The 11,257-nt window shown below is 54.1% G+C and overlaps 1 protein-coding gene across 1 annotated transcript in view; it reads right to left on the bottom strand.

Annotated features, from left to right (window-relative positions):
- Positions 1 to 250: 250 nt before the first annotated feature.
- The window catches only part of LOC119976437, a 35,801-nt gene continuing 24,794 nt past the window's right edge, over positions 251 to 11,257 (bottom strand). Inside the window, exons 5-8 of the mRNA XM_038816971.1 lie at positions 8,134 to 8,214; positions 6,152 to 6,259; positions 5,238 to 5,326; positions 251 to 341 (exon numbers count right to left, since the gene is read on the bottom strand). Coding sequence (XP_038672899.1) covers positions 5,277 to 5,326; positions 6,152 to 6,259; positions 8,134 to 8,214 — 239 coding nt within the window. The 3' untranslated portion in view covers positions 251 to 341; positions 5,238 to 5,276. The remainder of the gene's footprint in view (positions 342 to 5,237; positions 5,327 to 6,151; positions 6,260 to 8,133; positions 8,215 to 11,257) is intronic.

Genomic DNA, 11,257 nt, shown 5'->3' with positions numbered 1-11,257 from the left:
CACACACGTGCACACATGAGCTCTCACACACACACACACACACGTGCACACATGAGCTCTCACACACGCGCACACACACGCGCACACACACGCGCGCACACACACACGCGCACACACACACGCGCACACACATTTGCACACACACACGCGCACACACACACGCACACACACACGCGCACACACACATGTGCACACACACACACACACGTGCACACATGAGCTCTCACACACGTGCACACACACGCGCACACACACGCGCACACACACGCACACACACACGTGCACACACACACACACACACACACACAGTGTCGGACGGTGTCTCAGCAGTAACAATATTCCTGTGAGAAGAAAGATAATATAAAGAATGATACCAGTCAATGTTAATAATCGCTAAAAGCTGAATCATGCACAGATTGTTAACAATACAAACAGTCCAAGGTGCCCCTAGGTAGCTGTAATCGTAATATGCTAATATAATAATAATTTTTATTATTGTCACAAGTCGGCTGACATTAACACTGCAGTGAAATTACTGTGAAAAGCCCCTAGCTGCCACATTCCGGCGCCTGTTCGGGTACACAGAGGGAGAATTCAGAATGTCCAATTCACCCAACAGCACGTCTTGTGGGACTTGTGGGAGGAAACCGGAGCACCCGGAGGAAACCCACGGAGAGAACGTGCAGACTCCGCACAAACAGTGACCCAAGCGGGTCTTGTCCTTCTAGATGGTGGTGGCCGTGGGTTTGGAAGGTGCTGCCTGAGGAACCTCGGTCAGTTCCTGCAGTGAATCTTGTCGATGGTGCAGACGGCTGACACTGTCCATCGGAGGTGGAGGGAGGGAATGTTTGTGGAAGGGGTGGCCTAATCAAGCGGGGCTGCTTTGTCCTGGATGGTGTGGAGCTTCTTGAGTGTTGGAGCTGAGTTCACCCAGGCAAGTGGAGAGTTTTCCATCACACTCCTGACTTGTGCCTTGTAGATGGTGGACAGGCTTTGGGGGGGTCAGGAGGTGAATTACTCTCCGCAGGATTCCTAGCCTTTGACCTACCCTGGTAGCCACAGTATTTATATAGCTGGGTCCAGGTCAGTTTCTGGTCAATGGTAACCCCCAGGATGGGGGAATTCAGCGATGTTAAAGCTGTTGAATGTCAAGGGGCGGTGGTTAGATTGCCTCCTGTTGGAGATGGTCATTGTCTGGCACTTGTGTGGTGTGAGTGTAACTTGCCACTTGCCAGCCCCAAGCCTGGATATTGTCCAGATCTTGCTGCATTTGGACATGGACTGCTTCATTATCTGAGGAGTCGCGAATGGTGCTGAACATTGTGCTGTCACCAGCGAACATCCCCACTTCTGACCTTCTGATGGAAGGGAGGTCATTGATGAAGAGCTGAAGATGGTTGGGCCTAGGACACGACCCTGAGGAACTCCTGCAGTGATGTCCGGCAGCTGAGATGATTAACCTCCAACCACCACAACCATCTTCCTTTGTGCCGGTTATGTCTCCAACCAGTGACCAGTTGGTGCTGACGCTTCCCGAGTTCAGGAACAGTGTTCAGGCCTCAATGTCTTCTTGAGATGGTCCATCCACTGAGGCCTGTACTCTGGAGTCGCCACTTGAGATGTGAAGCTCTTTTGAAGTCCAACCAATTAAACAAAAGTAATCAAATTAAGGGATGAATCAAAAATGGCCGTTCCTGTTGGGGAATGTCCAAACTAAAACAAAGATAAACTGAAACTAAAAAAAAACTCAAACCAAAATGTGGTGAAAAGGATGTATAAAGCACACCAGACCCTGCGGGCATGGAAGGCCATTACGGTGCCAGTGGACACCGCATGCACCTTTCCAGGGACACCCGGCACTTGAATGAAGCCACGGAAGAGAGGCAGACAGTCGGGGTGGACAAGCCCCTCAATCGCCCGCTGCCTGGATCTGTTAATGGCAAGTTACGCCAGGCCCAGGAGCAGGTTCATTAGGAGATTCTCCTCCTTCCCCGTCCCTCTCTGCACAGGGTGCCCGTACATCAGGAGCGCACTTGAGAGTTGAAGAGCGTGAGCTGACAGAACATAGAACATAGAACAGTACAGCACAGTTGTGATCTCACAACTAACAAGGCTAATTTATGCTGTGCAGCTGGAGGCTGCTCACAGTCAAAGGGAGTGAAATTCAACATCAGCATCGAAGGCACAGCAAGGCTCTGCCCTGGAAGTATTTAGCAGGACAGATAGGCTGTAGTTGCAGCTTGCCCCTGTTAGGGGCAACACGGTAGCACAGTGATTAGCACTGTTGCTTCATAGCACCAGGGTCCCAGGTTCGATTCCCGACTTGGGTCACTGTCTGTGTGGAGTCTGCACGTTCTCCCCGTGTCTGCGTGGGTTTCCTCCGGGTGCTCCGGTTTCCTCCCACAAGTCCCGAAAGACGTGCTGTTAGGCAAATCCGACATTCTGAATTCTCCCTCTGTGTAGCCGAACAGGCGCTGGAATGTGGCGACTAGGGGATTTTCACAGTAGCTTCATTGCAGTGTTAATGTCAGCCTACTTGGGACATTATAATTATGGGTTTCCACAATATTTAAAGATGACTTGAAGGCCTCGCCACCCCCCCCCCCCTCCCCCTCCCCCGTGACCTCCTCCGGTGCCCTTGAGGTGCATGCTGGGAAATGGAAATGGCTACTCACCAGCTTCACGTTTTTAAAAAGGATACTAACAGGGCAGCACGGTGGCGCAGTGGGTTAGCCCTGCTGTCTCACAGCACCGAGGTCCCAGGTTCGATCCCGGCTCTGGGTCACTGTCCGTGTGGAATTTACACATTCTCCCCGTGTCTGCGTGGGTTTCGCCCCCACAACCCAAAAATGTGCAGGGTAGGTGGATCGGCCATGCTAAATTGCCCCTTAATTGGGAAAAAATGAATTGGATGCACTAAATGTATTTAAAAAATGATACTAAACGATGGCTGCCTGACTTCTCGCTGGGGAGTGGGTGAATTGCCAGGAGGCCTCAGCATTCGACTTCAATCTCGCTAATGAGATTGGAATGAATGCAAGTTAGGGTTAACGCTCACCGTTTTTGTGCGCGATCCGGGACTCGACATTGGGAGCAGGCCAGGTGAATCACAAACTGGTTCGTACCCGGCCCCAATCCCGATTTTGTCCTTTCCCGCTATGTAACCACCGCGCCCAGATCCAACGTGGTGGTTGCATCACGCCCAGGATTTCCTTGCATTTGTTTGATTTGATGCCATGGGACTTCATGGGGTCCGGAGTCGATGTTGGAGACTCCCAGGGCAACTCCCACCCGACTATATACTGCTGTGCTGCCATCTCTGCTGGTGTGACCCAGGGATGGTGACTGTGGTATCATCATAACTATCAGAACTGCAAGGGTTAATGGAGTGTCGAGAGTAGCCACTAGAGGGAGCTATGGTTCCAAGTATAGAAGGCAGTGATGCTAAACCCTGTGGGAGAGATGTGTGCAGGAGTTAGCGAGAGAGAGTCAGAAGTACAGATAGTGTAAGTGAGAGTAGATCATAGTGCAAACCAGTAGTGAGATTCATTGTAGATGAGTGTAGTTTAGGTGTTATTAATGAACTGTGTATTCTTTAGGAGTACGTGTCTAATCCAAGTTAGTAGTGTTAATAAATGTATAGTTTGTTTAAGTTAAAGCTGTTTTGTGGTCTTTGTGAAGATTACACCAACCATCCTGAAATAAGCAACACAAAGAACAGCACAATGATAGACAATGTGAGGTATATCAGACTACTGCTTGGCTAGTCTGTGAGACAGCTCACCCAGTTTTGGCACAGGCCCCCAGGCGTTAATAAGGAGGCCTGTGCAGGGTTGGCAGGGCTGTCGTTGCTGCTTCGAAGACCTCGGTCGAAGCCGAGTGGTCTGTCCCGTTTCATTCCTTTTCATTGTCTTTGGAGCGGTTTGATACAACTGAGTGGATCTCCCTCTCTAACAGCACAGTGTGTGTACCTACACCGCAGGGTCTGCCAGGAGGCAGAACACCACCATTTGGCAATGAATTTGGACCTAGTCAGCAACACCCACATTCCGTGAATGAGTTTTTTCATAAAAATCACAGGAAGCCCCATTTTAAGAAGCAGGAAACAACTACAACCAAAACTACTCGTATCAAAGCAAGTGTTCCCATTTAAATGTGCGAGAGATCGAGGAGTTTCGGCCCCCAAAACATAATCATAAACTGGAAATAAAGAAAAGACAATGTTCGTTAATCTTGTACATCAAAGAACCAAAGAGAATAAGTTTGGTTTTCATAGAATTATCAAATTTACAGTGCAGAACGAAGCCATTCAGCCCATCGAGTCTGCACCGGCCCTTGGAAAGAGCACCCTACCTAAGCCCACACCTCCACCCCATCCCGTAATCCCACCGAAACTTTTTTCTGGGGACAATAAGGACAATTTAGCATGGCCAATCCACCTAACCCGCATATCTTTGGACTGTGGGAGGAAACCGGAGCACCCGGAGGAAACCCACGCACGCACGGGGAGGATGTGCAGACTCCGCACAGTCAGTGACTCAAGTCAGGAATCGGACCTGGGACCCTGGTGCTGTGAAGCAAGTGTGCTAACCACTATGCTACCGTGCCGCCCTGATTTTCCTGATGGTTTTTCCTGATGGCTCTAAATTAAGTTTACAAAATACGGTAACGTTCGGTGAGATTCCTTTCCTTATACTCAACTGGATTTGTTTGTTTAATCACTTAAAGTGACCGGTTTGCCAGCGCTAATGTTCCTCTTGACCAAACCCCAAGCCGCCAGTTCTGAAGATTGGGGGGAAACAAATCTTCCATTGAATCGCCCAGATGGTCACCACGCCGACGGGCAGAAGACAACTCTTGCACCCGGATCCCGACTATTTTGTAGCAGTGTAGGACGAGTTTACAACAAATCAATCGGTGGTCAGTTTTTTGACCTACGTAGCAATGAACCCTATCGACTGCAAATAACTGAAAATGGGCTACACCTGGAAAAAGTCACCTCCCTGTTCTTCCTATCCAAATGTAGGATTTCACATTTAACTGTGCTGAAATCTTATTGGCCATTGAGTTGGCCATTCTGAAACTGGATTAATGGACTCCTGAAATGACGCCTCAGTCTCGGCGATCTGGGGTAAGGGTGCTGTTGTGTCGGAACCTGTTTTGGATCACAGTAATCGATGCCCTTGGATTCCCAATCCTGCAAAGATAAGTTCCACTTCGATCTCCTCCTAGTTTACCTGATAGCCGTGGATTTACACCTCAAACTGGAGGAACCCTCATCTTAGTGAGAGGTGACTGAGTCTTCGAACCTTAGTCCATGATCGCACTGCAAATAAAAGGAATGGTGTGAAAAACACAGAAACGTAGAAGATAGGAGCAGGAGGGGGGGGCCATTCGGCCCATCGAGCCTGCTTCACCATTCATCACGATCATGGCTGATCATCCAACTCAATAGCCTAATCCTGCCTTCTCCCCACAGCCTTGCACGCCCTTCGGCCAAAGTGCTGGATCCAACTGCTTCCTGAAAACATGGTGTGGGATTCTCCTCCGGCAGGATTCTACGCTGCGCCGGCAGCGCAGTCGCGCCCACGGGTTTCCCGGTGGCACGAGGTGGGCACAGTGGCAGGTAGTGGGGACGGAGAATCCCGCTGCTGGCGAGGACACGCCGCCCAGGAAAACGCGGCTGGCAGACCGGGTCCTGTGAGGCAGCAGTGCTAACCACCGTGCCAGTCCCAGTAGAATGAAGTGTTTTATATCTTCGGGTATATATCGGGGCAGGAGCTGTGGTGGAGCTGCTAGGGAGGAATGGGCATGAGGCGAAGCTGTCTTCTCCGAATGTTATAACAGATATTGTTTGGAGAATTTCAATGAAGCTGCTGGATAGGATTGGGAGAACAAAGGAGTCTCCAAGCGAGGGCGAAACAGGGGAGGTAGACCCAACAAAGGACGCTCAGCAGGATAAGGCTTCACGAATGTGGCAGGTGCTGCAGCCCTGGAAGTTTCACAGACGTAAGTGGTTTAGTAATGGATATTTCATGGACAGCGATTGACTGCTAAAAGTTTTACATTGGGCAAAATAGGAAGAAGGTAAAAGATGGAGCCGAATATTCAACACACTTTCGCGTTATTCAGCAGCAGAATCAACACTTACTGTATCTTAAAAATGTGATGAATCCCATGCCTAAAATAAAGACGTATATCACCACTGACAACGCAATAGTCCCGGAAATGTGACTCGAAGGGAGCTGGCACAGGTGAACTGCGGAGAGAGAATTAATATTGTTTGTGAAATTAGTGTAGAATTCATAGTATTCATTATGATGAAGCTTGAATAGTTCTTACTGACACAAAGGAATATATTGGGGAAGATAAGCAATAAATAGCTCCATGGCTATGTTTAATATTGTGCCAGTTAGTCGGTACAGATGTTACACTCAGTTATGTAGTGTGGGACTGACGATAACAGGAATGATCATATAAAACACACACTGTCAAAACACAATATCCTTTGGTATGGTTCAAACTAAAAATTCACAAGTAGCACCCCATGCGCTCAACGTTATTTCTGAACCATCAAAACAGGCGTGATTGGAGATGTTGAAGAACTAAACACCCATGGTCAACATTAATGAGAACTGTCGAGAGGCCATGATAGGTGGCATGGTAGTACAGTGGTTAGCACTGTTGCCAGGGTCCCAGGTTCGATTCCCGGCTTGGCTCAACGTCTGTGCGGAGTCTGCACGTTCTCCCCGTGTCTGCGTGGGTTTCCTCCGGGTGCTCCGGTTTCCTCCCACAGTCCAAAGACGTGCGGGTTAGGTGGGTTGGTCATGCTAATTTGCCCTGTAGGGTACAAACGTTGGGTGGGGTTGCTGGGTTATGGGGATATGGTGCAAGTGTGGGTTTAGGTGGGGTACTCTTTCAGTGGCCGGTGTAGACTCGATGGGCCGAATGGCCTCCTTCTGCACTGATTCTATGATTCTAATGTCTTCTTATGTGAAGAGTTTGAGTAGGTTGGGCCTGTACACTTTGAGGAGACTGAGAGGCAACATTATTGAGACATATCGGATTCTCAGGGGGTTTGACAGGGGAGACACTGAGTGGATGTTTCCTCTTGTGGGAGAGTCTGGGAGCAGAGGGTAGAATCTCAGAGTGAGGGAGGTTAGAGAGAGAGTACAGGAATACGCACAAGCTACTTGGAGTCGGAGGAGAGAAATCAGATGGAAAGTCTTGATAATTATTCTGGGATAAGCCAATTGCTCTGCTCCTGTAATAACCCTCACGTGTCCCACGGAGATGATCCAATTGCTCTCCTGGGGCTCGTGGGATGCGAGCTCCCCCCATTGAGGGATGGAGGCTCAGCAGCTGCCACCCGTGAACCAGGACAAAATCATTTTACAGGATGTGGACGTCGCTGGATGGGCCAGCATTTACTGCCCATCCCTAATTGCCCCTTGACAAGGTGGTGCTGAGCTGCCGTCTTGAAGCCGCTGCAGTCCCTGAGGTGTAGGTACACCCACCATGCTGTTAGGGAGGGAGCTCCAGGATTTGGACCCGGCGACACTGAAGGAACGGCCGATATATTTCCCAGTCAGGATGGGGAGTGACTTGGAGGGGAACCTCCAGGTGGGGGGGGGGGGGGGGGGGGGGGGGGGGGGGGATCGCAGGTATCTGCTGCCCTTGTCCTTCTAGATGGTGGTGGCCGTGGGTTTGGAAGGTGCTGCCTGAGAAACCTCGGTCAGTTCCTGCAGTGAATCTTGTGGATGGTACACACGGCTGACACTGTCCATCGGAGGTGGAGGGAGTGAATGTTTGTGGAAGGGACGCCAATCCAGCGGGGCTGCTTTGTCCTGGATGGTGTTGAGCCTCTTGAATGTTGTTGGAGCTGAGCTCATCCAGGCAAGTGGAGAGTTTTCCATCACACCCCTGCCTTGTGCCTTGTAGATGATAGAAGGGCTTTGGGGAGTCAGGAGGTGAGTTACTCTCGGCAGGATTCCCAGCCTCTGACTTGCCCCAGTAGCCACAGTATTAATGTGGCTGGGTCCAGTTCAGTTTCTGGTCAATGGGAACCCCCCCCCACGATGCTGGGACAAAAACCTCAATCGTCTTATACTTTATAATCTCAGCAATACTCACTGCTATATTGTCCTCTATAAACCGGGATGATGGAAATGGCCACAGCCAGAAATCCATACACCAGGAAAAAATTCCGATGGACTGCGGATGAACCAAATATGAAGACAAATTAAAGGACATGGGAAGAGAAGGAGAGATGCATGAGCTGACCTTTGTCTACGACAGTTTACTCAGAAACTACGGGCAGGAGTCCTGGCGGCCTGCTCCGCTAGAGAACATGATCATGGCTGATCCTCCATTTCAACACCACACACACCCCGCACCTCCCTCCCACCACCCACCCCGCACCACACCCCCCACCCACCCCACCACCGCCCGCTCTCCCCTTACCCCTTGACACCTTTAGAGTTTAGAAATCTATTGGTTCTTAAATATGGCCAGTGACTCGGACTCCACAGCTTTCTGTGGTCGAGAATTCCACATGTTCATCACGCCCTCGTGAAGCCTGCCCCCCCACCCCCCCCCCGCCTCCCCCCCACCCCCCCCCCCCCCCCCCCCCCCCCCCCCCACCTCCGGCGCAACCCGGATTTCCACCTGAGCAACTCCCCGGCACAGCCCAAGTGAACAAAGACTGGGACTGGGATCGCCCCACATGTACAATGGCTCCCAATCCTGATATCCCAGCGCCGGACAAGGGCAGGAAGGAACAGCGTTGAAAGGGTTTGACCAGGTTTGAGCTGCGGTAACCCTCAAGAGGGGCGTGAGGAATCACACACTGATCTCCGTGTGGAGCTCATCAAGTACGGGTTCGCATGGTAAGAGGCTGGGAGTTCCCATTAGTCCCGGGCTGGGAGTTCCCGTTAGTCCCGGACTGGGAGTTCCCGTTAGTCCCGGGCTGGGAGTTCCCGTTAGTCCCGGGCTGGGAGTTCCCGTCCCCGGGCCGGGAGTTCCCATTAGTCCCGGTCTGGGAGTTCCCGTCCCCGGGCTGGGAGTTCCCGTCCCCGGGCTGGGAGCTCCCGTCCCCGGGATGGGAGTTCCCGTTAGTCCCGGTCTGGGAGTTCCCGTTAGTCCCGGACTGGGAGTTCCCGCCCCCGGGCCGGGAGTTCCCATTAGTCCCGGGCCGGGAGTTTCCGTTAGTCCCGGGCCGGGAGTTCCCGTTAGTCCCGGGCTGGGAGTTCCCGTTAGTCCCGGGCTGGGAGTTCCTGTTAGTCCCGGGCTGGGAGTTCCCGTTAGTCCCGGGCTGGGAGTTCCTGTTAGTCCCGGGCTGGGAGTTCCCGTTAGTCCCGGGCTGGGAGTTCCCGTTAGTCCCGGGCTGGGAGTTCCCGTTAGTCCCCGGGCTGGGAGTTCCCGTTAGTCCCGGGCTGGGAGTTCCCGTTAGTCCCGGGCTGGGAGTTCCCGTTAGTCCCGGGCTGGGAGTTCCCGTTAGTCCCGGGACTGGGAGTTCCCGTTAGTCCCGGGCTGGGAGTTCCCGTTAGTCCCGGGCTGGGAGTTCCCGTTAGTCCCGGGCTGGGAGTTCCCGTTAGTCCCGGGCTGGGAGTTCCCGTTAGTCCCGGGCTGGGAGTTCCCGTTAGTCCCGGGCTGGGAGTTCCCGTTAGTCCCGGGCTGGGAGTTCCCGTTAGTCCCGGGCTGGGAGTTCCCGTTAGTCCCGGGCTGGGAGTTCCCGTTAGTCCCGGGCTGGGAGTTCCCGTAGTCCCGGGCTGGGAGTTCCCGTTAGTCCCGGGCTGGGAGTTCCCGTTAGTCCCGGGCTGGGAGTTCCCGTTAGTCCCGGGCTGGGAGTTCCCGTAGTCCCGGGCTGGGAGTTCCCGTTAGTCCCGGGCTGGGAGTTCCGTTAGTCCCGGGCTGGGAGTTCCCGTTAGTCCCGGGCTGGGAGTTCCCGTTAGTCCCGGCTGGGAGTTCCCGTTAGTCCCGGGCTGGGAGTTCCCGTTAGTCCCGGCTGGGAGTTCCCGTTAGTCCCGGGCTGGGAGTTCCCGTTAGTCCCGGGCTGGGAGTTCCCGTTAGTCCCGGGCTGGGAGTTCCCGTTAGTCCCGGGCTGGGAGTTCCCGTTAGTCCCGGGCTGGGAGTTCCCGTTAGTCCCCGGGCTGGGAGTTCCCGTTAGTCCCGGGCTGGGAGTTCCCGTTAGTCCCGGGACTGGGAGTTCCCGTTAGTCCCGGGCTGGGAGTTCCCGTTAGTCCCGGGCTGGGAGTTCCCGTTAGTCCCGGGCTGGGAGTTCCCGTTAGTCCCGGGCTGGGAGTTCCCGTTAGTCCCGGGCTGGGAGTTCCCGTTAGTCCCGGGCTGGGAGTTCCCGTTAGTCCCGGGCTGGGAGTTCCCGTTAGTCCCGGGCTGGGAGTTCCCGTTAGTCCCGGGCTGGGAGTTCCCGTTAGTCCCGGGCTGGGAGTTCCCGTTAGTCCCGGGCTGGGAGTTCCCGTTAGTCCCGGGCTGGGAGTTCCCGTTAGTCCCGGGCTGGGAGTTCCCGTTAGTCCCGGGCTGGGAGTTCCCGTTAGTCCCGGGCTGGGAGTTCCCGTTAGTCCCGGGCTGGGAGTTCCCGTTAGTCCCGGGCTGGGAGTTCCCGTTAGTCCCGGGCTGGGAGTTCCCGTTAGTCCCGGGCTGGGAGTTCCCGTTAGTCCCGGGCTGGGAGTTCCCGTAGTCCCGGGCTGGGAGTTCCCGTTAGTCCCGGGCTGGGAGTTCCCGTTAGTCCCGGGCTGGGAGTTCCCGTTAGTCCCGGGCTGGGAGTTCCCGTTAGTCCCGGGCTGGGAGTTCCCGTTAGTCCCGGGCTGGGAGTTCCCGTTAGTCCCGGCTGGGAGTTCCCGTTAGTCCCGGGCTGGGAGTTCCCGTTTGTCCCGGGCTGGGAGTTCCCGTTAGTCCCGGGCTGGGAGTTCCCGTAGTCCCGGCTGGGAGTTCCTGTCCCCGGGCTGGGAGTTCCCGTTAGTCCCGGGCTGGGAGTTCCCGTTAATCCCGGCTGGAGTTCCCGTTAGTCCCGGGGCTGGGAGTTCCCGTTAGTCCCCGGGCTGGGAGTTCCCGTCCCGGACTGGGAGTTCCCGTTAGTCCCGGGCTGGGTTCCCGTTAGTCCCGGGCTGGGAGTTCCCGTCCCCGGGCTGGGAGTTCCCGTTAATCCCGGGGTGGGAGTTCCCGTTAGTCCCGGACTGGGAGTTCCCGTCCCCGGGCTGGGAGTTCCCGTCCCCGGGCTGGGAGTTCCCGTCCCCGGGGC

This window comes from Scyliorhinus canicula, chromosome 13, assembly GCF_902713615.1.
Source record: "Scyliorhinus canicula chromosome 13, sScyCan1.1, whole genome shotgun sequence".
NCBI classification, from domain to species: domain Eukaryota; kingdom Metazoa; phylum Chordata; class Chondrichthyes; order Carcharhiniformes; family Scyliorhinidae; genus Scyliorhinus; species Scyliorhinus canicula.
Note: the sequence above shows the minus strand (reverse complement) of the source record. Positions and strands in the feature narration are given on the sequence as shown.